At 36.6% G+C, this 27,574-nt stretch overlaps 1 protein-coding gene across 2 annotated transcripts; it reads right to left on the bottom strand.

Moving 5' to 3' along the window:
* Positions 1 to 6,322: 6,322 nt before the first annotated feature.
* LOC109068540 (myoD family inhibitor domain-containing protein-like) lies at positions 6,323 to 26,793 on the bottom strand. 2 transcript variants are annotated; one of them, XM_042747955.1, is made up of 5 exons: positions 26,444 to 26,793; positions 26,005 to 26,180; positions 23,926 to 24,057; positions 13,320 to 13,613; positions 6,323 to 8,478 (listed from the first exon to the last, which is right to left on the bottom strand). In XM_042747955.1, the coding sequence occupies exons 2-5, from the start codon at positions 26,096 to 26,098 to the stop codon at positions 8,228 to 8,230; spliced, it is 771 nt and encodes a 256-aa protein (XP_042603889.1). In that variant the 5' UTR covers positions 26,099 to 26,180; positions 26,444 to 26,793; the 3' UTR covers positions 6,323 to 8,227. The 2 variants fall into 2 exon arrangements, with proteins under 2 accessions (XP_042603889.1, XP_042603884.1); XM_042747950.1 differs by having other exon boundaries at positions 26,005 to 26,165; positions 26,444 to 26,790.
* Between the last annotated feature and the right edge of the window lie 781 nt (positions 26,794 to 27,574).

Consider the following 27,574-nt stretch of genomic DNA (forward strand, 5'->3'; position numbering starts at 1 on the left):
ACAGACTTGAGTAAATATGCTAGCTAGATTTGACAAGCCACTAACTTCACCACAAGATATCAGATTTGTAAAAACAAAGTGATTCAACTTTTTATCTTTCATAAACCATGCATTCCACTACTGATTGACAAAACCATAAAATTAAATAGATGTGTTTGTTGCTCGGTTGGATGTTTATTTGAATTTATTTAATATATTTCAAATTGTGTGTTTGTGTGTGTGTGTATAAAAGCTCAAAGCATCACAGCAAACAAAACTGTCAATCATTGAGAATGACTACAGGCTACTGAGGCCTTTCATTTAAGTGATGTTAAGAGCAAACAATCAACCCCCCTGCTTTGGTACCCACAACACATCCATATCAAAGAATGACAAGTAGCAAAGGTGACATCTAATTTATAGCTCAAGGACTGCGAACAAGCAAGTAAACAGGCATTTCCGAACCACGAGTCCAATTCAATTTGCCTCTCCCATGGTTCAATGCGTTTAGGGAAGTGCAGAACTTTAATGTCTTGCTAATAGGCTAGACAAGCCTTCACAGCTAACTATTGGTAAGCGGTTGAAAAAAGTTGCATATGAAAAGTTAAGAGAAATGTTCAAAATACGTCTCAATATGTCTCTTTCATTTTAAACCCAAAGCCGGTGTTGTCAGAGCTCAACTTCAAAAAGACGAACCGTAGAAACTTTGAACCGCTCCGTGCCCCGTCTGTGGCTGTGGGCTTGTTTTCCTGATCTCGCTAACTACTGCTTGCTGTCGTTACATTGCTGTTGCTTCGCCTGCAGGTAAAGAGAGATTAAACAGCATGCGGTGCCCGTGTAAAGCAGCAAAGGGTTTATGGAGGGGGCCTTTAAATATTTAAGGTGTGAGTACAATGAGGCAGAGCTGAAATACAAAATACAAACCTGCAAATCATTTACATTTCATTCGTCGTGTCTATTTTGAACTTAATACAATTTATAGGAACAAAATTCCAAAAAGGAAGACAAATGCACAATATGACAAGCTGTTTGTCATGAGGTGACTGTCATAGGTTAACAGGAGCTATTTTTTTTTAAACTCAATGTCACTATTTTTTGCCACTTCACAATTATATTTCAGCAAATAACTATTTAAACCAGCAAATTCAAGATTCAAATCTGCACCGAAATTACAAGAAAACAAAAATATTGAATGCAAAACATCCCCGGCCCTTGTCACAGTCAATTAAGTTGGATAGGTAATGAGGCCATTTGCATTGTAAAACATCCCCCATGTGTGAGGATTTTAATGGGGACAGGACCTGAGGAGATTAATTGAGAGTGACATTTCTTGAACTCTATTTTTCCCCCTTCCATGTCCTCCACGTCTTGCCTTTGCTTACCTGACTGACAGGTCTACCTTTCAAACTCTAATATCTGAAAGACTGTCCACTCAAACCCCTCACTGACTCTGATGTTTAAAAAGGGCAGGATGGTGCATATGGTGATGAACAGAAGTGCTTGACTTCAAGAAAAGGGATGGGTTTGGTTCACAAGGCAACATTTATTTTAATTAACTGATGTTATTCAACACTAATTTTACTCAAATCGATTAAATAAAACTTATTAGACATCATCTAAGAAAGATTTTTTAAAAATTTATATATACACACACACAGTGTATTGTAAATGACGATGAGATATTCCTCATGATGTGTTCTGGTCATTTTGACCAGGAAAGGAATTATTATTTTTTTTTTTTCAAATATGCTATTTATTGCCAATGTTATTGCACTGGTATAACAACTTTATTTACTGTCAAAATTATCCATAAATAAATAATGAGACCTATGAACAATCAGTTCCAAAAAGAAATACAAAACATCTGCTAATCAAAAGACAACAAGTTGACAAAAAGATTGAAATTTGGTGATAACATACTGTAGCATAATGAGAAATTTACAAGCAATTTTCAAAAAGCTGGTAATTTTAGATTGGAACACCAAATTAGGTGACTTTCAGCACAGCACAAGAGATATTCAATAACTGACAAACAGGGAAATTAATTGACAAAGGGGTCTAATTTACAATCCACAAAGTGCCAACGAATGTTAAGAATTTTAACTGTACAAGAAAAAAATATAACCTTTGAAGGCCACATATCCCTCTACATGTACATATTTCAGAATAATGAAGGACTGCTTTGGATCTACAGTCCTTCTGTCATTATTATCACTAAAGCAACCATAATGTAGCTGATGGCCAGATGGCGGTAGCTATCATCTTTAAGTTCTATATCATTCAATATCATACTACACGCTTGCACAAATCAATCTGCATATTTGTGTGTCCTCTTATGATGCAAGAACGGTGCAACTACAACTCTGAATATGCAATTTTAGAGTACTACAAAAGGTGGCAGGCAATGCCAGGTAGTCATTTCCACCACACGGAGTGGGGGTGGTGGTCACGGGTCTCTAATGACTTATTTAATATTGTAAGAGAAATGACCCTGGTACCAAGGAGCGCAACGTCCCTTCAGCCTGAAAACAGAAACAGTGGTGCCACCTTAATTGTGACATTACAAGCGGTGGAACAGAGAGGAACAGAGGGGGTTTGATTAAAAGGAGAAGAGGTGGATGACTTTGTGAAAAGGTCACTGCACACTTACCTGGACTTCTCAACTCCCCATCTTTCTGAACAAGAAAAAAAATTGGAAGAATATGAAGGAACAAAAAAAAAAAAAAACTCTCCCATGTGATTAGAGACGACTTCCAAAATTTCAGCAATGTCATTAGTGAAATAAGATGGTAATTTTCTGGCAGGCGGTATCTTGGCAGAAAATGACAGAAGGAAGTGAGGAGAGCGGCAGCAGGTTGTTGGTGGGAACAGAAGGCAGCACAGGTGGGGTGGTGTCGAGGTTAATTGAGAGGTTAACAAGGACAAAGGTATGTCACAGGTCAGGGAAGACCACCAGCCAGAGGGAAAGACTCCGGTTTCTCCTGACTTATGCAATGCGGGTGGCCATGCTTCTGATGTAGCGGCACAATCTCTATTTGTTTAGTGAATGAGTTTAATTAAAATACAGATTTTAGTCATTAAAAACCAAGGTGGCTAATGGTCAATAATAAGAAAATTGTAAATATATAAAATAAATTAAAACTTCAGTATTCAGTGAGGGTTGACCAAAAGTTACAATAAAGATTTTTTATATGGTTACAAAAAGTTCTATCAAATAAATGTTTTTTTTTTTTAACCCTGAAAAAGCACCATATTTTCCACAAACAAATTAAGTAGAGCAACTGTTTTCAACATTGATAATAATCAGAAATGTTGGATCATGTGACACTGAAGCTAAAAATTCAGCTTTGCCTTCATAGGAATAAATTACATTTTAAAATACATTCCATCACAAAACAGTTAACTGTCACTCACATTTTTGAACAGACTTGAAAGTGCATGAACCAAACTTAAATTTTTCTAATTCATGAACGAAAACATTTTTTAACATGATATTGATGCACAATTTTCACAGTAATGCAATGTCTGATTTTAAAATGGGTTTCTAAGGATGCATTTCAACTGATATACAGTACTGTGGGTACGGAAAGTATTCAGACCCCCTTAAATTTTTCACTCTTTGTTATATTGCAGCCATTTGCTAAAATCATTTAAGTTCATTTTTTTTCCTCATTAATGTACACACAGCACCCCATATTGACAGAAAACCACAGAATTGTTGACATTTTTGCAGATTTATTAAAAGAGAAAAACTGAAATATCACATGGTCCTAAGTATTCAGACCCTTTGCTCAGTATTTAGAGGAAGCACCCTTTTGATCTTATACAGCCATCAGTCTTTTTGGGAAAGATGCAACAAGTTTTTCACACCTGGATTTGGGGATCCTCTGCTATTCCTCCTTACAGATCCTCTCCAGTTCTGTCAGGTTGGATGGTAAACGTTGGTGGACAGCCATTTTCAGGTCTCTCCAGAGATGCTCAATGGGGTTTAAGTCAGGGCTCTGGCTGGGCCATTCAAGAACAGTCACGGAGTTGTTGTGAAGCCACTCCTTCGTTATTTTAGCTGTGTGCTTAGGGTCATTGTCTTTTTGGAAGGTGAACCTTCGGCCCAGTCTGAGGTCCTGAGCACTCTGGAGAAGGTTTTTATCCAGGATATCCCTGTACTTGGCCGCATTAATCTTTCCCTCAATTGCAACCAGTCGTCCTGTCCCTGCAGCTGAAAAACACCCCCACAGCATGATGCTGCCGCCACCACCATGCTTCACTGTTCGGACTGTATTGGACAGGTGATGAGCAGTGCCTGGTTTTCTCCACACATACCACTTAGAATTAAGGTCAAAAAGTTCTATCTTGGTCTCATCATCACTGAGGAGAGGCTTCCGTCGGGCCGCTCTGCCATAAAGCCCTGACTGGTGGAGGGCTGCAGTGATGGTTGACTTTCTACTACAACTTTTCTCCCATCTCCCGACTGCATCTCTGGAGCTCAGCCACATTGATCTTTGGGTTCTTCTTTACCTCTCTCACCAAGGCTTTTCTTCCACCGATAGCTCAGTTTGGCCGGACGGCCAGCTCTAGGAAGGGTTCTGGTCATCCCAAACATCTTCCATTTAAGGAGTATGGAGGCCACTGTGCTCTTAGGAACCTTAAGTGCAGCAGAATTTTTTTTGTAACCATGGCCAGATCTGTGCCTTGCCACAATTCTGTCTCTGAGCTCTTCAGGCAGTTCCTTTGACCTCATGATTCTCATTTGCTCTGACATGCACTGTGAGCTGTAAGGTCTTATATAGACAGGTGTGTGGCTTTCCTAATCAAGTCCAATCAGTATAATCAAACTTAGCTGGACTCAAATGAAGGTGTAGAAACCATCTCAAGGATGATCAGAAGAAATGGACAGCACCTGAGTTAAATATATGAGTGTCACAGCAAAGGGTCTCTGACTGGAATACTTAGGACCATGTGATATTTCAGTTTTTCTTTTTTAATAAATCTGCAAAAATGGCAACAATTCTGTCTGGTTTTCTGTCAATATGGGGTGCTGCGTGTACATTGAGGAAAAAAAAAGAACTTAAATGATTTTAGCAAATGGCTGCAATATAACAAAGAGTGAAAAATTTAAGGGGGTCTGAATACTTTCCGTATCCACTGTATAATTTCTGATGATTTCTAAAGTGTGACAGAGAAAAAGGCAACTAAGAAGACTTTTTTGACAAATGTCAGAACTCCTGTTATGATGTAGATTTTTGAGGTGCACTCTTGTCATAAATTAATCTATTACTTTTCCTACATGATTTTTAACAAAAAACACTGGTAAAATATCTATTTAGGATTCTTAGACCTTTCCAACGATATATAATTTGTCATGATTAGATTAGGTTTTATTGTAATATAGTGAAGTAAACGTAGGAGTCCAACAGAGGGGACGGTAGACAGTTAAGAGGTTAAAGTTTATAATGATTTTTCACAATATAAATGTTTTACTATATTTTTGATAAAAAAAAAAAAAATGCAGTCTTGGTATGCATGAGAGAAATAAAAAATCACCAACCCCAACCTTTGGAACAGTCGTTTAAAAAAAAAAAAAATCAAACAAAATTTTCATTTAGGTGGGAACAATTCCTTTAAAAAATAATAATAAAAAAAAATTCACTCACCACACATAAACCTTATTTTCTCAGAAATACAACATGCATGCTGATTACATATTACTGTAGCCCAGTGTAATCAGACTTTAGCCATTAATATGTTTATAAGAAACTGAAAAATTTACAATTGTCAGTGCATGTCAAACTTCTCCAGGGCCCTAAAACCCCCTCAGACCCAAGAGGGTTAATTAAACAGTTATTCTTCACCTTTTAACAAAAATTTACTCATGAAAACTTCAAAATGAATCAAACAATATTTCAAAACAAAATAGGAGCATTATGCATTGCAAAAGATGTTATGTATATTACAGTATGTAACAGACAAAAGGTGAAACCCCTCTGTTAATTGACAAAGGGGCAAAGTCGTGTCATTTGGAAGCGTCATCAACCACCTTTTAAAACGCCTCAGCCAATTTAATAGACTGAACAACTCCTCTACCCTTTAAAATCTCTCTGGAGACATTACAATTTAATACACCGACTATGATGCTAACGATATACATTATATCCATCTCTGAACCTTGTACAGGTGAGGCAATTACCTCATGCCTGTATGCGATGGGAAACAGTCCAGATGCACTGATGCATGACATGCACCTGATAAACATTCAGACCACGGGCGGCTTTCTGAGAAAAAGCGTGTAGCCAATTTTTCAGTGAATAATCACACAATTCCGCATCACAAGCAGGTACAGACATCCTGGTCTCCAGTTTAACATTTTATTTTTAGAAAATTATAATGTTGATGGTCCATTAACAAAACAATGCTTGGTACATACTGAAAACATTTACAAAGTGAACTGAGGACAAAGAGGAAAGACATAGAAACATCGAAATGGGCTGAATACAGTATGAATACAGATATATATATATTCACATTCTATATTAAAAAAAAAAAAAAAAGACAAAAAAAATTCATAATTATGCCACCTGAATTTTTAAATGTGGAAAGCATGGTTGTTGTTTTTTAATAGACTATTAAATATTTGTCTGAAATTGCAATTGGCTACAGACGAGCATTAGAAGACATTTTTGTTTCAATTAAATTTAAATAACTGCCAATTTTCATTTTTATCTGAATCATTTTTTAATTAAATAGTTGTTTTGCTCGGAGAAGTGTGATTTTACATCAATGTATTAACGTCAATGTATATATTTTTGTATTAATATATTTTTCAGGCTCTTGTCTATATATATAATATATATATAAATAAAGAAATTCATTAAAATTAATTTGGAAATTTAAATCTCAAGAAAATGAAAATGAAGTTTTAGTTTGCTTACTATTAAAATACATTTCAACTATTTGAAAAGCCTTTACAGTAACAACAAACTTTTATAGTATCTTAAGTCAACTATACTTTTGCATATCCTCAGTGTAAACGAGCCAGTCTATGTCAGTTAGGTTTAAAAGTGGGTCTCGTCAAAAGACACACAAGAACTAGTCTGATTCTGGAGAGGTAAAGTCTGTAGAGGTAAAGTTGTTTGTTTTGAACCGGGTTCAGTTGAATGTTTCAGGTCAGTTCAGTCACACTGTGTTCTGAAGTGCAGTTTGGCGTAAGTATGTCGTAAGCAGTTTTGACGAGATGAGTCAGACAAATCACAAACACACAGCGTACCGAAGGCATTACACACTATGAACAAAAAATCAACTGTGTTAACATTGTGATGCTAACATTAGCTTACATAATGCCGACAAATGCCAGCTTTGTACAATTCACAAGAAAGCCTCAGGCAATGCAATCTGAACTACATGCATGATTTAACAGTCAAAGAAAAATAACACTTTGCAATAGTGTATTCAGTATTCACCTAAGTACTAAAGCAAAAAGGTGCTTTTATAGTGTATCTTTAGCAGAGGCTTAATAAAGAAAAACAAAAAAATCAAGTAGAGTTACCAAAAAAGCTTGCATAAAGTGGATTTCAGCATCTGCATTCTACGCTATTCTGTGTATCCAGTTAATGTGTGTCTTTAAAGCGCCAGAAAGCTAACCACTAATGCCGTTCCACGAACTTAAGGACATTTAATTAAATGAGCTACAGTAGACACAGTTTAAATAAAGACTTACAAAATTGGCTATCACTTAAACAACCCTCTCTGTTTTTAGAAAAAGTTCAAAATAAGACTCCCACTTAACACCCACAAAGGCTTGACCTCTGACAGTGTGAAAGCGCTATGTTTCCACTCAAATTACAGTGATGTGCAGCGCGACCTCAAGTTGTGTGATGTCTACTCTTTTCATTTCAACATCTGCAAGTTTTTAAAATTATAAAGTGTATAGTGTTTTTAAAAACAAAAGAAATATGTTAAAAACCTCTGCAAAGAGATGTAAAAACAGTAAATAAAACAAGCTCGGATACATTAAAGCGTTGAATATAAAGCACTGAATATCTATGTCTTTATGCACTTTTAGTTTACGAGGATATGTGAAGTATGTAATGTATTTTAGTCCTTTCTTAAGACCTTTATGGTCATCTTGAGCTCAGGAACAGATTTTTCACAAATGTGAAAATAACACACTCTGTAGCTCTCATTCACACATACACAGACACACACTCTCTCGCTCAACATCTGTCCTGGCTGTGGCCTGCATGCATCAGCGCTTTTATGTTGGGAAACAGATTCCGCAGCACTCCATGCAGATCTCCAGGCAGTCCGAGGACTCACAGCACGCATCCATAATGCCACAGTCCATGTCACAGGGGCAGTTGCAGTCGTCTCCCAGGTCGTCTGCGCAGCAGCAGCAGCAACAGGCTTCAGACGTGCAGGTGCCGCACGATGCCTGAGCCACCACCATATTGCACAGAGTGAGAAATTCACAAAACAGGCAGGCCAGGATGCAATGGACACAGCAGTCTGCTCTCAGAGTATTGCAGTGGGCAGAATAAAACAAAAACATAGAATAAACATACAAAAATTTTTAAGTATTTAAAGTAGTGTCATTTTCTACATTTAATGTGATCATTTTAGCTATATTGTTTGGTGTCACCAGTGGCGCAAAAATTACATACTTCTTCTTTATGATCAAATTAAAAAAAATTGGACTTAGTATTAATCAATTAAAAAAAGATATTTCATAAAGGAAAATATTTATTATTTTAAAGTGAAATTTTATGTGTGTGTGTTTTGTGTGTGTGTGTGTGTGTGTGTGTGTGTGTGTGTGTGTGTGTGAGAGAGGCAAAGACGGAGGTTCAGCAGCGGTGAGAGCAAAAGTGGAATCAGAGAAATTCAAAAGGAATGAATTCCACTTTTGGGTTGATTAGTAGCTTTGTGAATAATGGGGTTATTATCATGCAAAAGCACAAGGTTGGTCACGTAAAGCTGATTAACAGCGTCCAACATTTTCGCCAGCAAATTGGCGTGTTAATGCTGCCGTTTCTCTCATCTCTGATTAACATTTAACCTTCCTCCCGCAGGGCTGCCACATACTATGCTAAATTACTTTTGTTTAATATGACATGGATAGACAGTTTTGCAGGAGCACTGGCCGAACATCTTTTGGGAAATTTTGTAAAAAATAATAAAATAAATACTAAAATAAACACTATGTATTTACTTAGAGTAACCAAACAGCTAAGTAGCCTGTTCGTGAATATATATTAATTGAAAATGACCATCTGTTGATATGAAAATCAACATCGTATGATCTGTCCATCTGTTGGGAAAATAAAAATTAATTAACGTTTGCATTACAAAAATCAAAAGTAACCATTTGTATCATTTTAAAAAAAGTTTTTTCTGAGTGCTTGCCAGCAATCTTTTGGGATACTTAAAAAAAAAATACATAAAATGATTATTTATTCTTCATGTTTGTGTGCAAAAAAAAAATAAAAAATACACAATCAACAAAAGTTGTGGTAAAAATAATTAAAAAAAAGTTTTGTGTTGTAATTAGACTATTGCAGTACGCTTTACTAAAAAAAATACTTTTTCAGTCTTTATACTATTTTCACATTCAGTGTAGATAATTGACTTAAGAGCTGAATCCTTAAATCTCTCAGTAGAGTGTTGACAAAATGCTAAATACTCATAAAAACTTTACAATCAGACTGCAGTGTGGTAATATGTACAGGACATACAAAGTTAATGTGCATTACAGAAAAACACAACTAAAACAAAACAGCAAAGTGAACAGATAACATCTTTTACTCAAACTAAAATAATAGCTTCAATAAGCACTGAGATGCACACACATTGCTCTTCTGAATAAACAGTGTCATAGAGAATAACCTACCAGCCCGGATGTGCCATTCGGACCTCTAATCAACTGTAGAACCCAAACCGTGGTGCACTGGAGAAATCACAGCGATGTGGTGTGTATCGTTATCAGTCTAAAACGTGAATTTGCATGGCTTTCATCAGTCCATGGTGGGCTGTCAGAGAGATCGCTGGGTTTGATTGGGCTCTGGTGAGGAGGGGGGAGAGAGAGACCAAGGACGGGGCCTGAAGACCACTGGATGCTCATGTTTGTTTGATCAAAGTGATTTTTTTCTTTTTTTTTGTAGGTGGTGGAGCTGACCAGTGGCGATGCTGTGCAGCCTAGACAGTGTTTGAACATGAAACAAGTTTGCATACAGGCCCACCAAAGGCTTAAAATACTAGCTTTCTGAAAGGTCAAACAGACTTACTTTTAGATTTCTCCAGTGCCATATTATGTTACAGCTACATCAACTGTTTACAAGTTAACCACTTATATACAAAATATATTGATCAAAAATGGCATGTTTGCTATTTGATTAGCGATTCATTTAATAGTGATTAAATTTGCACCATGTGCTATTTTAGTATCATCGAGATACCATTTAAGTTTTATATATATATATATATATATATATATATATATATATATATATATATATATATATATATATATATATATATATATATATATATAAATTAATACATTTTGTGGATTAAAAATACAAATAAAAACTATATTCAATGTATATATATATATATATATATATATATATATATTATATATATATATATATATATATATATATATATATACATACACACACACACACATTGAATTAGTTTTTATTTTTATATTTTTTGTTTTGATTTTTAGTTAAAGTTTTAGCAATTTTGTTGTGTTTTTGTCATTCTTACTAGGTTTTTTTTTTTAAATGTCTATAGTTTTTATCATAATTTTATTTCAGTTTTTGTTTGAGTTATTTTAGCATATCAAGTTAAAATAAACAAAAGTGAGAAATGTGCCTTGGCAACTACAGTAGAAGAAATAAAATAAGTTCAAGTTTAATTTCTCTCAAGTAATGGAAACATTTTGTATGGTTTTAGTTTCAGTTAACTATACTAACCCTGCGCCATCCTAAACAAGTATGAAATATTACATGTGTCCAAATAAATTCTTTCGCTCTATTTTTCTTGTCCTTTTTTAAACTAACAATTTCTTTCTAGAAACAAATTTTAAAGCTACAGTACATAATGAATTCCCTTGGATGTATAATTTATCAGCAGCGATTAGTGTGAATCTTAAGGAATGAGAGTCTGTGTAATGTACACAGGAGACGGGCTGCCTTATCTCAGCTGCAAAACTGACATCGGCCCAATGAGAGGGGTCATGTTTAATGTCAGACCGAGCGGAGGATGCCCAGATTCGGCCAGGCCAAAAACAGCCCAAGCACCTCAGAGGAAATAGTTTGAGACATCTGGAAAACTCCAAAGGCTAACATCAAAAAGAAAGGCAGCATGACATAAAACAAGCTCGAAGAGTCGCAGACCGGCAAGCGGTGCAGGAACATTCAAATGAAGAAAGACTGACTGGTGCATGGGTTGTACATAGCAGCTTTAGGGACCAAATGAGAGGGGGATAAAATAAAAAAGCAGTTAATTTGCAGTCAATACAGAACTGAGCAGAGTAAACTTTTTGAAAGAGAGATCCAGATATGCTGGGGAATCTGCAAAGATGGGAAAAACATGGCATTACGATGCACCACTAACAACCATGCTAGCTTTCTGCTTACATCCCACAGACTTAATTGAATTTGTCAGAGGGATTTTAGATGACTGCGTGCTTACAACAGAACACAATCACAAACATGCCATCACTCAAGGTCCTAACCCACCCGCAACGGAACAAAAGATCTCTCAATTAGTTGATTTTCTGCTGGGGTTGCCGTTATCGCAGCCGGCGACGGCAGCCAAGAACACGAGGAATCGCAATCCCCTGAGCAGAGATCTTGTAAAGCTTTATTCTTCAGCTTCCCGGGCTGTTTAGAGACTAATTTCACAGGCAAACAGATTATGGTAATCCGTGTAAACATTAAAACACAACAGCTTGCTGTTTTCCAGGGGGAAATTACTACTTGAGAGAGAACATATTGATTCAAAACAGTTCTACAAATAACGCACACAAGCTGTAATGAGACAGACTTATTGAACTGTTCACCCACACCCCCCCCAATTAAGATGTGAAAACTATGACGCCTTTTAAGATACACATTTCTGTTAAATCCGTGGGGAGATAATAGCGTTTGTTACACGTACCTCGCAGTAGGCTCCTACTCGCGAATCACCTGAGTGATAAATCCTTTCGAAAACTTTCCAGTTTTGGAAACGGTTCACATACTTTCCTGCCTGTTCACACACAGGATCAAGTGTCCCCAACAGTGTATGTGCCTATGGTTGCTTTTGTGCAAATTAATTTTAATATTAAAAATGAATAAAAATGAATAAATATAGATATGAATTGACGACTCAACCTGCACTCAAGACTGTATTATTTGAATTATTTTTATAAATGCAAAAAAAAGGATTGTCCAATAAATATCGTACAAGAAGGTCTTCTCTTACAAAAAAAAATAAAAATACTGTAGCAACAGCAAACACCAACGATGTATTATGCATTAAGCATGTAATTATGGTTAGAGACGATGAACAAAAGGCTATAAATAAATGAATAAACATAAAAGGCTAAACAAATAAATGAATATATATATATATATATATATATATATATATATATATATATATATATATATATATATATATATATATATATATATATATAAAATAAAATAGCTAGTCCTATTTATACAGTATATGTCCTAATTCAGCTGAATGCCAGGGCATGTCAAATGAAACATAAAACATATAAACAGCTTTACAGAGAATCTAAAGTGCTCAACAGGTACAAGACTTTGCTTGATTTTAAAAGGTTATGGTATCAGACAAACATGATTGAACATAATGCAGTAAAGCAACCACAATACATAAGCCAGGAAAGCGGTGCTGGTACACAGGAGCAAGTGGATGAGAGCGGGTCTTAATGAGAGAACACTATGAGAGGTGGGGTTGACACATGGCAGACCCCCGCTCTCCGCAGTCTTGTTAAAAGGTCACACCTTAGTGACCATTTCTAATGCACCAGCGATCTCCTTCATTATTGCCCTCTCCTTACCATCACACCTGACAATGTGCAAGCTGCTTTTTTAGCTCGGCTTTCTGTTTTTCCTTCCCATTTGTGAAACAATACAACACTACAGAAATAAGAGATCAATCTAGTTTGAGTTATGAAAGATTAAATAAAGCAGTGCATTTATGGGAAACAGAACAGAAAAGTCACATATTAGTTGCGGTTAGGCGAAGGGAGGGGAAGACCAGGAGAGGAAATCTGCAAGCACATACGAGTTTGAGTGCGAGTGAATGTTTGCGTATGTTATGTCATGTACCCTCTGGAGATGAGCCGGGTTTATTGGAACCAGACGAGCTGCTTTTGCTCCTTCTGCTGTTGTTGCTGTTGACCGACAGGCTAGAGCGAAGCTTTCTCTGCACACGGTGCGAGACAGGCGATGGATGCTTCCTGGACTCGGAGGTGGGGCTGGTGGAGGGTGTCTGCGTGACCCCGCGTGGCGTGCCGTGGCCGTTACTTAGCACCGTGTGCAGGCTGTTCTGCTGCCTGGCAGCCTCTCCATCGATGCCATGCTGCTGGAATGTTGTTAGCTGGGCCAGAGGCTGAGGTTGAGCTACAGAGAGAGAGACAGAATTTTTTGTAATCATCGGTTTGGACCAGAGAGACTTCACAGCTGGTTTGATAAGATTATGTTTTGGATGAAATACTGGCCCTTTATAGCATTCATTTTAATTTGAACTTTAAAACAGAAAAAGAACGCACTTTATGGTGAAATGTGAATGACAAATTTATAAAGTCAATTTTAAGTAACAAAACAAGACATTTGTATTTTGCAAATATTCACCAAATTTTAATCACAAAGTTTATTCAAACATACACAAGGGATTCATATGTTCCATGATGCCCTGTAAAAACTGAAATAAGGATTCTGGCTCCTGAACCAGTTCATTAATGAGCTAATTATCAATATATTTTAGTAATTTCAAGTGGAAAATAATGGAAAATAAAAAGCATGCAATTAACTATTCACATTTAATGCATCACACAACAGTGCTTGGTTGTATTTTTATTGAATTTTATTTAAATGTGTGTAAATTAAATAAAAAAACAGAACTGGTTTTAAGTACTCTCTAGTCTAACTCTAAGAAAAAGAACACAATCTTCTAACACTTGCACTCTCTATTCTTTTTCTATTCTATCTTCTTGTTTTCTTTTTCTTGTTTTTTTTTTTAAAGACCCTCTAAAGGCCTTTTCACACCAAGGACAATAACTATAAAGATAACAATAAAGATAAAGCTCTAAAGACCATTCTTCATAATATTAAAGAATAGCAGAGTCCACACCACAGCTATAACGATAAAAGCAGAGAAACGATATTGTTGGAATCACTTTCAGAATAATTTTTTTCCAGCTGATCAACGATAAAAATATTGACAGCCAATCAGAATCAATCCTGCTATAACGAGCTTGAGAATTTAAAGCAGCAAATGAGTGTGTGCTTAGAATAAACAGACGATATCATCTGCTGGATAAATATAGTTATCTTTATAGCTATCGTTCTTGGTGTGAACAAGCCTTAACACTAGCCTTCCCTATTCTTTTTCTATTCTATATGCGCGTTTTTCTTTTTATTATTATAAAATTGTTTATTATTTGATATGTTTTATGTATTAGTATTTTTGTTTATTGTAAAAGAAATTTTATATTATTGCCCTTTTGTTGGTTTTGTTTTTTTTCTATTGTCCTCATTTTTTAAGTCACTTTGGATAAAAGCATCTGCTAAATGACTAAATGTAAATGTAAACAAAAACTAGTTCTCAATTCCCTGTCCTAATGCCGTGTGATCCATAACCTGAATACACTCTTCTATACTTTCAATCTTCACACAGCCTGAACCGAGAGGCTCTATCTGATGCAACAGCAGTCATGGCAAAGTGAGTACTGTAAGTAACACTAGTGTGCATTCAGCTCTGCTGGGAGTCTTATATACTCTCCTTCAGGATATGCACATCATGTTCATTGGGCTCCTTTGAATTATTCATCATTTCCAGCATTGCAGGATTTTATTTTATTTTTTTTACTTTATTCTGGCTTTTATGCAAAGATCTTTGATTTTTTTGATTTTTTTTTTTGTGTTTTGAGATATTGATTTCTGAGTTTGTATGTGAGCATGTGAAATGAGTTTTCTCTTAATTACTTTTTTTTTTGGTGGGAAGTCCACACTGAATGTGCTATTATTGTTAACAAGAGAAGAAATCCAGACCACCTCTTTATAAGAAAATATCACCCTGGGAAGACGCAGAGGGGAATGTAAAAATAACACAATTAAAAACAGGCCATGACAGCCTCATCAGCCAGCTGCCCATCTGTATGTACACTACAGCAAGCAAACAGGAGCGATCCCACTCTCAAACACATGTAGGGAGTCACTGTCAACACACGTACCAAGATGCTTCATTTGTTTAATTATGATCAAATTAATTTAAGCATATTTTATAATCAGTATACAGAGTGTGAAGTAGTGGTCACAAAAGCTCAGGGCTAGAAGGATGCTGGTCAGTGTTAACTAAATCTATTTAAAACTGTTTTTGTTGATCAGAATAAAGCTGTAAAAACATGATATAAACAGGACATAAAATATTTCTGGATTCTTAAAATAAAATGTAACTTTTAAAACAAGCTTTTAAAATGTATTTGTAACATTTAAATTTATTTAAATTTAAAATAACTTCAAATTACTATATTTCAGTTAGTTACCAAGGGAACTTTCCTAGTTTTTATTAAAGTACTAAAATCACTAAACTGGAAAAAACTAAAACTAAAACTAAATAGAAATAAATAGTATGACAATGAAAAAAGCACAAAAAACTACTAAAACCCTCTAAAATTACAATGAAAATATAAAATGTTGGTGAAATCATCTGAGAGACATCATTAAATTTTTGCAAGTAGTTAAAAAAAAACAAGTAGTAAAAATCGTGGTTGCTGCGGTTCTTGCATTCATCTGCGGTTTTCTCGTCAATAGCGCGGTATTGCGATATTGCAGTTATCTCAACAGCCCTATTGGTAGCTACCTTACAAAAAATGTTGAGTTTTAAAAAGTATAAAAGCAACAGCAGTTATTAAAAAGCGATAATTTATTAACTGATATTTGAGTCAATAATTGAGTCAGGACAGTCCACCTGGAGCAGCCTGGTGTTAAGTGTCCTGCCCTAGGGCACAACGGTGATGGTTTATGGATCCTCCCTTGCAGTATTTTGAACTAGACCTGATCTTTAACCACAACACTACATCACCTTCTGTTTCAGCAGACAGGCTCAAAAGCGGCCCAGTCAGGAACACGTTGCACATGCATCTTGCAATACGTTGCCAGAACAACAGAACAGAGAATGTTGTGGGCATCTGGTACACACTGATAGGATCGCATGGGCCCTGTGAATGCCCAAAGGCAGATGCAACCCAAAAGAAAAGTTCCCCCTCGATAAAATATAAATGTTGCCTTCAACACAAGATATGATAGGTGATAAAAATTGAATACCCACACCAAGCGTAAAAAATAAGCGTTGTATTGCAAACGGTGATTGTACACAAGCTGACAGGTTGCATTAAAACACCATGTTATGGTGCGGAAGGGAGTGAGGGGGGAAAAGAAAACATTCCAAATTGGTCTTCTAACCGCTCTGTTTCCAACATATCAACAACTGTTGAGAGTGTACATTTGTAGTTGAATAATACATGGTATTCCTCTACACACTCTGTCAAACACATCACAGGCAAACGGGGTGAGTGCTTCTTGACTGTCTAAGCAGCATCCCAATTTGGTCCCCTGGATCTGACAGCCTCAAATATCCTGGGAGCATTTTTAAAAGGCCAGTGTTTGATGGATTCATAAAGAACACACAAATATAATTGCCATTTGTCACCGTGCATTCGGCGCACGCCACACGTGGGGAAGGCGAGCTGGGACGCCCAGGAGAGACCCCGCGCCACTGTGGCGTCGCTCTCTATGTAAAACTGTGGATAAACACCCCTTTGCCTTGGTGTCACGGAAAATAGCTCCACTGGAAGAATTCAAAATTGTACCCAAAAGACGTGGAAACAGAGCATGGCGGACCTCCCAAGAACGAACATGTATGAACGTCAACGGCATGGTGCGGCATAAACAAGACAGTGAAAATTCGGTCAAGCAGGAGGGATGTTGAAAAAGAGGTGAGACAGGGCAGGATGTTCTCTCATTTGCGCTGCTCTCTATGGAGACTGAAAGGTAAAGAGAGAGAGACAGGAAAAAAAGAAAAGTAGGTCCCTGTATTTTTGCTGCTTGAGGCCTTTTAATATTTCATCAAAAGAGTGGAGCTGTTTGCTGTTCCCCATTAGGACACCCGTCAAATTGAACATACATTAATTCACTTGTCAACTCATGTCATCCAGCCCCCATCCGTTTCTTATCATCATCTTGCTAATGGCTAACAATCATTACCTGTACAAAAGATGTTGGTCAGTGAAAAAACACAAAATATTGGTCTATAATGAGAACATGAGGGTGAAAAAACATTTGAAGTTTAAATGGTCAAATAATTTTTATATAATTATAATAGATATAATAAAAAATTATATAATAAGTATATACTATTTTTAATTAAATATGAAGTTATATTAAACTGACAATATTATAAATACATAAGCATAATATTTGTTAAATTTAAAATTAAATTTATATGAAAAGATCAATTCTCTAATATCAAAAAAAAAAAACATTCTTGGAAAAATACTAATAAAAAAGATTGAAAAATAATCCTTCAGTCTAGGATTTCTGTATTACAATTTGTTTAGCTTTGTATATATGAATGCAGCACAAATAGCTGTTTAATGCTCCATGGGCCCATCTTTCTGATTGAAATGCAAATTTGTAAATGTGCACTGACCTACCAGGAGAGTTCCCACCATCTCCCAAAACAGCCCGGGGTGGCATTTCTCCTAACAAACACCTATGGCAAGCTTACACCTTTCAATCCAAAGCAATACACTCCCTCAGTTGAAATGATGTCCCCGTATTTATAGAAACAAAACCATGGGAATTTGGTTTGAGGGAAGGAAAGCAGAATGAATATTATTAAAAAAGGGCTGCGATAGAAAAAAAACCCTTCAGCACATTAAAAAACGTTTACGGCTTGACCTTCCAACTATGTGGCAAGGTCTTCCTTCCAGACAACAGAAGTAAAAGAATTTAAATTTTCACTTACTGTAGATGATCCATTGCCCAAGTTAGATCCACTGATGATTCTAAACCTACCAAATAAAGTGCAAATTGCACAAAGGTACCTTGTTTAACCAGAACTTTTCTGATATTGTCTCGTGCACAGCAGCTATGTACATTTTTTTTTTTTGAGTTTTTTTAACTTTTGTCCAATTTGGGTCTTTAATACATTTATTTGAGAGTATTACGTGGCTTGATCACAGTTATTGCATTATTCTTTGAAGCCGCCCCAAATGTCGCATGCCAGAACTACTTTAACTCTATTACAGCACCTCCTCCGGCTTGCTGGCACCCTACAATATCTAATTTCTGAGAGACAGCTCATATCTTATTTTATACTAAATTTCTTGCAGAAGATGAATAGGTAGTCACTATTACTCAGCTTTTTTGTGCTACGGCACACTTTTAATTCTTTCTGACACTCGTTTAAATTTGGCTGTTCAAATGAAACCTGCTGTAGAGAGGTGACACCTGAGAAGGCGTTTAATATTCCAGGGCCACCCTCTTTCACAGTCATTCACTGTCTGTCCTGCTCTCACTTGCCTGTTCTTTCACTCCATCTCTCTGTAACAATGACAAGCTGAGCCAGGCGTCTGGGATTTACTAATTTCAAATTTAGTAATTTGGCTGCTGATTGAGTGGGAAAAAATAACCCCTTCGGACCTTGTTCTGCTTAATTACATTTTATAAGGCAGCTGGGAACTTTAAAGACAAGGAGAAGGATTGTGAAGGCTTGAGCTATTCATCAATTATACTTCGCTTTCAAATCTGCATTTGCACTATGTGGCATGCTTGCCATCAAAATCATTTAATCCCCCCAGAAAATCATATGATAAGTGTGGAACAGGCACAACCTATCAGAAGCAAGGATATTTAAAACTACACATTTTCAAATTAATACTAATCAACTAAGTGATCTTAAGGAAGTCCTGTATTAAGCTGGTTTTTGATTAACCAGTCTTTGATTGGATGCATTTCACCATACACATCAAACAGATTGCGTACGTAAGGCATGTTTATTCATTCAAAAACAGCCAGACAAAGCCAATGGAACTGAAATCTAGAAAATGTTTAAAAGTTTAACATCACACATTGTCTTACAAATAGGGATGCACAATGTTATAGGACTGTTATCAGAATCAGCTGATAAAGGCTTAAAATGTAAACACTGGCATCAGTCAATTTGAAAAAAAATAATGCCAATATGCCTTGCCGATAACATGAATAGCTCTGTGCTTAGGGTGTGTTAGAGATAAGATCACATCAGCAGTGTGGTCATTCTTGAAGCAAACTTTTGCCTGAATGAGGATTAGATTCACTGTTTTGGATCACCACATTTAATTTGAGAACGCAAGTACAAAATGAAGTGTCCAGTGTGCGACAGAGTCAACAGCAACAACAGCCTCCCCCGGGTCATAATGCCAGTTCGTCAAGGTGTTTTATTTACTTAGGTGGTGCTGTAGGCCTACTTGTAATAAAATGAAAGTAAAATACACAAATAACATTAAGATACTTGCGTTTCTGAATAAATAAAGCAGTAAATCACTAGGCTGTTTTAATTTAAATGTCAGAAGCTACAGCTTAAAAAAAAAACATTCACGCAACCCATATCCACACCTCCTTCCCCTCTATCCATTTCCATCATGGTGGAATGGAAGAATGCCATAAATGCAGAAGTTCTTAACAAACGTGGTTATAAAACGCACATCTTGCACAGATTTAGCCGTTTTACACAGCTACCACATTTTCTCGAAAGATCAATTATGATGTGACTCAGAGACCGAGCCTGAGGGAGCTGCCAGACTTCATACGTCGACAAGTGCTCCACCCTCCTTCCCAACGACAGCAAACAAAAAACCCCCGGCTACACAGATGCAAGGAGGCTGGGGGTGTGTATTTTCAGTTTCATGGGTTTACATTGGTGACTCAAATATTCCACCAATATCGCCCCCCCCCCACCAAAAAAAAAAGACTTGCATAAGGATCCAGATGGAGCATTCATCTCTTAGAGGCCGTACAGAACGAGGCCAGGCACCAAGCGATCCTTACAGAGGCATTCCAGCAGCAACTAAAGCCAGCCAGGAGAGTTTATTAAAAATATATATCTATCTATGGACAAGGTTCCTTTATTTGCTCCATTTCAATCTCAGCATTAACTGCACTAATGTGACAGCTGTGGGTCACTGCACTCTGTCTTCGGGGTGCCAATCAAGACCTTAAGCCCTGGAATCAGGCTAAAGGACAGGGGTGCTCGTCTGTTTCTGAGAGGCTTTTTAACGGGAGATGGCCATATCGATTTTAGCCTTGGCGGGACCGCTGTCTGAATGGAGTCAGTCGGTGGCTCCCAGTCACCCCCGAGTGATCAGAGGCCTGACGGAATGACCTAGCAGAGGTGCGGTGAACCTGCAAACATGCAGGGCAGGAGAGGAGCACATCACGAGAGATCACTGTAATAGAAAAGGGGTTTAACCTTAATGTTGAAGCCAAAACCCTGTTAGAGTGCCAGTAATCCCTCCCGCTCAACTCATTTCAAGTGCTTTTCTGGCTGGAAAAGGCAGTGTTGTGTTCAGGTTGCATGCACGCTCTCGAAGATGCATCAGCGTACCATTAATCAAAGCGTGGGCCTCAAATCTACATCTTATTAACAGACAGACGCCACTTTCCAATCTATTATTCTTTGCATAGTTCAAACACCAGCACAATTTTCCATAATGCCCACCTTGCGAATGAAATAACACTGAGCTGATGGTCAATGAGAACAATCAAAAATGCTAATGGTGTGTTAAACCTATAGCTCACAGATGTGTAGATCACCTCTTATCTGAGGTAATTTAAATAAATTTTACACACATAAATCGGGCTTCGGCACTTACGAGGACGCTAATTGAAACACTGGGAATTTTGCCATATGAAATGCGTCTACACCAAGACAATGAGGAAATAATTAGCACAGAGGTAGATTCACAATGGCCATTTTAATCAACCCCTGCGCTAGCATTTCACCCTATTTATTCCAGTTTTGATTCCATGACCCATGGCTAAGTAATCACTTGAAAATTACTCCTCTGTTCTAATGGGCTCTTGCATCTGAGGAACACGTGGTCTGAAAAATTAGCATTGAATCAATCAACTCTTTCCGGCCCGGCCAAAATGAAAGAAATAAAAGCACTCTTAAAAAGTGAATGCAGGTGAAATGCATGTGTACTTTCTTAGAAATATTGGTTTTATTTTGAGAATTAATAGCAAAGCTTAATCGTTAAAGTCAACATTAAATACCTGATTCTGGACCTAATGTAACCCCTGAGTGAGATCACAAAATTCCAGACATAACGGAGAGGCGTTGTCTATGCACAGAATGATATACATGCTAAAAATACCGACAATCATGTGAATTATTCAGTGTTTAAACACCTCTTGATCATTACATCATTCCCTTAAAATTCATTCAGGAATGAACAAGCTTTTCTGTCATTCAGCTAGAAGGCTTGCCACAACCCACACATACGAGACTGTGAGAATCTGGATGTGTAAAGCCTTCGTTCTGTGACACTGTTCTTTACTCTTTTCTTTACGGTCTACTTTACGGTCTTCATTGCAGCCTAATAGATCAGTGTGTGATTAAAAACGACACCGATAGCTCAAGCTGAGCATGTTCAACCATCTTCCATTTCTGTTTGCCCATGTAAGTCAACGGACAATGCTGAATAAGCGTGATTCATCTTTTGTGAATTCTGTTAGCAAATTAAAATGGAAATGTTGTAAAGTGGCCAGTCAAGTTGATTTCCTATCGATTTTCTGCTCTGGGTTTTAAATATCACATCATACTTCCCAATTCAATTAGTGCACTGCCAGACAACCATCTGACATATATTCTAGAGCCTTGTGCAGATATTCACTTATTATTTAAAAAAATATAATAATAATAATAATAATAATAATAATAATAATAATAATAATAATAATAATAATGTATTACTACAATTTAAAAACTGAATATATTTTAAAATGTAATTTATTCCTGTGAGCATGGCACAGTTGATTTTTTTTAACTTAATTACTAACAGTTCTGCTTAATATTTCTGTGGAAACTGTGACATATCTTTTAGGTTTCTTTAATGCATAGAAAGCTCAATAGATTTTTTTTTTTTTTTTTTTGAAAAATAATTAATTACATTACAAATCACATTAGATCAACTGAATGCATTCTGAAAAGCATTAAAAGTATTTAATTCTTTCAAAAAAAAGAAGAAAAGAAAAAAAAAAAAACTTTCTGACCCCTAACATTTGATAGTGTCTGCATATCGCTAGTACATGCTCATCTCAGGAGAGAAAATAAGGTCAAACTCAGCATACCTGCAAGAGAGACAGATAGGAAAAGGAAGAAAAAGAGAGAGACAAAGAATGGAAACAAGGTTGATAGATGAGAAAGAGGCTATTTTTATTTCAAACTTGCATCTTGCAGGGAAAAGGTTTCTAGCACAGTCCACCAGATTTCCACACAACGGGACTGTGGGAAGTGGGTGTGTCAGGACTTTTCCCCCTCCGAAAACAAGTGGTGAGAATTTTCCAATCAATTCCTTTGTTTCGAATCTTTGTTTCCCTAATTATTTCCAACCGACTCAGAGATGAGTGAGATTTTCCATTACTCCACATCCATCTGACCTGATTTGCATAAAACAATGCCTTGAGTTAGTCAGTTAAACAACTGAGCTGATCCAACTTCAATCTTACATGCGTAACAACAACCTCCAAGATGTTATCAAGCTCAACATTTATAAAGTACACAAACTCGTATGAGCAGAACAAGAAAAGTCCCTATGATGCAATCCCATGCTTTACCAGGTAAGAGAGCTCCTATTTCAGTACATTCAAGTTCTCAGCTGTGATTTCCAAATCCAGGCCAACCAAGGCCAAACCACAATGGGATATCCTTGCTCACTAGGCTTCTGAGACTTTGGCAGAAGAGCAACTGAACGTAACAACTTTACTGCAATAGAAAGACACTGGTTCAAATTCAGTACATTTTCTTTTAATCAACACACACTTCACTAAAGCTATTGCCAAGACTCAATGCTACTTCACCTATAGCATTATCTTACCAACTTAAAAAAACAAAACAAAGTGCTTACATTGATTATTCACTATCATAATCTCAAATCAAAGCTACTCCCAAAGGCAAAGAATATCAGCAGAGCGGTAAATACTGAAATCAATTATCATCGCAGCAAATGTTTTAAAATCACATTAGTGTTTTTTAGATGTAAGCCTCAGTTTTTAGTGGTGCAGAACTGTAGAAAATGCTGACAAAGGTTGAAGTCAGTTGATAATCCAAGTGAGATTGAATGACAAACTCTTCAAAGTTTATGGCAAAGTACTGACTAGTAACAAGAGAAATGCTTTATATCAGATCAGTTTCATATCACTGACTGATAAAGTTCAAAACTAGATATTTCTGATTCAATAAAACCGTTAGGGGAACTGTTTTTTTCTGTGGACATGGCATCTGTTACACTGCTTTCATTAAAGTGAAAGCTACTATTCATTCTCAGTCAAGCGAAGACGAAACTTATGAGCAACATTCGCCAAAAATATGCATAAACAAGAGTTGGAGTCTGGCCAATGATGTCAAGCATGTTTGGATTACATGACTCACACATTTGTTAACACTTACTTCTAACAAGATCATCATAGGTGTGGCTCTCGGACATGTGATCCTGCCCGTCTGAAGTGGCATCTCCTGGTATCGGAGTTTGGGATGTTTCTGTAGCATCTGAGGATTCATCAGTGCAGGTGTTGCATTTATCTGGACAAAAAAGAATTAATTTTTCTTTAGGAGTTTTGCTCTTTTTCATAGCTGCCAGGAAGCCAAAGCATGCAAAAGGCCAGTGCTGAAGTTCATACTGGCTCGCCTCAACATCAAGAATAGAAAGAAGAGCTCTAATTTGCCAGATAAAACAGATTCCTTTGGTGAACGGTTGCAAAACCGTGTGGGCGGATTAGGTAGGCCTGAGCCAGAACTCTGGATCTCATTTTCTTGATTCTGCTCCCGGGTACACGATACCTGCCAAGGTTTTTACAGCTATAAAGAGCACATTCATCTAAATTGGAAAAAAAGGATGCGAGCAAAACCTGCCTGATAGGCATACAAAAAGATAGGCAACCTTTAAAAGCTGCACTTAAACTTATTCAGCTCCAAGTCCATAGAGTAAACTAGGTGGTATGCTTCTCCAATTCGTTTTATTTGTGGCGACCTTCAATATAGCCGCACTCGAACAGAGGCAGTGGGCAACCGCTCATTTATTTAGTACTGTCAAAGCAGTCCTGTTACACAAACCTGTGTTTTTCCATCAACTGCATGCCGAGAATGAAGCATGTGACTCAGCAAACAGAAGCATGTTTTCACTTTTGGTGAGACTGGAGTGTTTCGTTTTGGGCTTTTTCCTCTACAGCCCTCGTTACAGCGTATTATGGGACAAGATCAATACAATACAGTAGCTCTAGATACAGAGATGGATATCACTTCATCTGGGCTTGAGGCTGATGAATGGAAACCCTTTATTCCAGCCATGACTCCTCAAATGCACATACAATACTAGCAGCCTTGTGATGCATCACTGTATTTAGTGATTACAGTTTGAAATAAATTGCTCTATTCTCCAAGCAGACACAGTCCCCGGGGAGGGAAATCCAGTCTTAACGGAGAGACTTTGAAGGCCCTACAAAAATCCATTTGTCACCAGAGCCGGTGATTGCTTACTTTGTCCTACTTTGCCATTTTTTGACACTGCTATAATGCTTGGTATAAATAGGATAGCTAACGGTTCAGTGTCTAAGAAAAAAAAAAAAAAAAAGAAGAGGGGGGCCAAGCTTATTTTACATGTGATAATCTCAAAAGCAACTAGAAAGTTAATTAAAAACTATAATTGGCAGTGGTTCCTGCTAATAGTTACCAAGGCGCTCATTCAATCTTTATTGGAAAATAATGAAAACATTATCATGCCTACTGGTGCAACATACATATAGGGAATCTGTTTCGCTAGTTGCTATTAATGCAAGTCAGTTACTGGTGGGTTAAGAAAGAATGATCGATTATCTTAAAAAAAAAAAAAAAAAAAAAAAAACAGGAGATAAAACAAATGTAATCATTATTAATAACTGTCAAAAAAAAAAACAAATGTTTTCATTTGCCTGAGATTATTACAGTGGGCACTGTCAAAATGCTCTTTTTAAATATAAACTTATTAAATAAAAAATAAAAATAAAAACAACAATTAAAGATAAAACTGTTCTAATCATGTTTTATACTATTTAATTGCAGTAATGAATTAGCTATATAAATTAAAAATCACTGTTTGATTTTTGCTGATGAGGTCACATCTTAGCTGGAAAACAGCTGTAAGTGAAATACAGTGACTAATTGTGTTAAAATTCCTATAATGATCACACTGAAGCTATATTAATAATTGTTTGGAGATTTTAGCATCACACACAAAAAAATAAAATAAATAAATAAAAAATAAAAAACCTCAAGCTTTTTATCAGTGTTTTATTATGCAAAAATTTAAAGTTTTGCATAGACCACCTTTAGTAGAATTGTGAAGTGCAGTTGAGTTTACAAATACGTATGCATCATCGAATACAAACATACAATTCACCATTCATGCTTCAAAATATACATTCGATACAATAAAACAACCCGTGCATCCATGATACACACATGAATCAGAAATGGGAAAATCAAGTCTCACACCTGTTGATTTGGACAGAAGTGGGTTGGTCTCCTCTTGTAGCTGCTTCTTTGGCCCTTCAGGCCCCTCCGGAGGTACAATAGTCTCCGAGGACATGAGCCAGATGTTTAGACACTAAACACGCCCAAAAACAACAATCCTCCAAAGCAATCAGCCCTCAAACCTGTAAGAAAACAAACTATTGTGATGTCAATCGCCGCTTTACTACGTCATTGTAAACAAACTCAACTCCGATAGCTTTCCTAAGGAGTGACGTCATAACGGCGAAACGTCGTTTAAGTTAGTGGAAAGTTTTGCTTAGTTTTATTTTATTTTTATTTCCCCTCCACAAACGAAACTCTTAATGTCACAAACACACTCCTAAACATACTATCAACTTTTTAAGTCAATATTATTTGTTTGCCAAACATGTAACAAATCATTCCGAAGTTTGCTGGTTACCTTTCAAACATGTTAACTCCCAAACGCTTTTATTCCCATCCTTTCTTTCAGGCAAAACGATGTCCCGTTCGAAAAGGTTTCCTTAATAGCCCGTTTAGGATCAAAACTCTGCAAAAACTATCAGATTGCTCCCCAAAATAGTGCAAAAATCGCTGTCAAGCAGACGCTGAATAATGAGTTTGTGCTCGAGACTCCCGCGCGCGCGCGCTCGAGCTGCTGCTGCTGGAGAAACTTTGAGCTGAAACGTTTTCATCACATCCGGATTCCGATGATCACAACCAGCTGCATTCAGATGTTCGAGAACTGAGCCTGTTTGTTACATGACTAAGTCCGTCTTTCACACTTGCAGACATGTTTACCCAGCGATCTGAAGGAGGACTTCTGCTGTTCCCACCACACCTGACTAAAATGTAGCTTACTTTTGAGCCTAAAGCGACTCAAAAGTTGTTGATGTAATTATAAATAACAGTTCAGACTTCTTGATTTCATGAGAACATTTTTACTTTTCTATTAAAATTGTTACCAGCCTTGCAGGCAAATAAATAAAGTTTTTTTTATTGTAAGCTTTCTATTAGGTCTTATTGACTTATTGATTACTTATTAACAATAAGCTAAAATATCAACACTCTCTGTTTAATAAACCTAAACCTGTAATATACACTAAGAAAGAGATTATAAAAAATATGATTTGTATTGAAGTGTGTTGAAGGAAATATCTGTAAATTAAATGTAAAATATCTATCTATCTATCTATCTATCTATCTGTCTATATCTATCTGTCTATCTGTCTATCTATCTATCTATCTATCTATCTATCTATCTATCTATCTGTCTTTCTGTCTGTCTGTTTGTCTCTATCTATCTATCTATCTATATATCTATCTATCTGTCTGTCTGTCTGTCTGTCGGTTTTGTCTGTTTGTCCTCTATCTATCTTCTATCTATCTATCTATCTATCTATCTATCTATCTATCTATCTATCTATCTATCTATCTATCTATCTATCTATCTATCTGTCTGTCTGTCTGTCTGTCTGTTTGTCTCTATCTGTCTCTATCTATCTGTTCTATCTATCTATCTGTCTGTCTGTATCTGTCTGTCTGTCTGTCTCTATCTATCTATATATCTATC

This window comes from Cyprinus carpio, chromosome A4 (assembly GCF_018340385.1).
Source record: "Cyprinus carpio isolate SPL01 chromosome A4, ASM1834038v1, whole genome shotgun sequence".
NCBI lineage: Eukaryota > Metazoa > Chordata > Actinopteri > Cypriniformes > Cyprinidae > Cyprinus > Cyprinus carpio.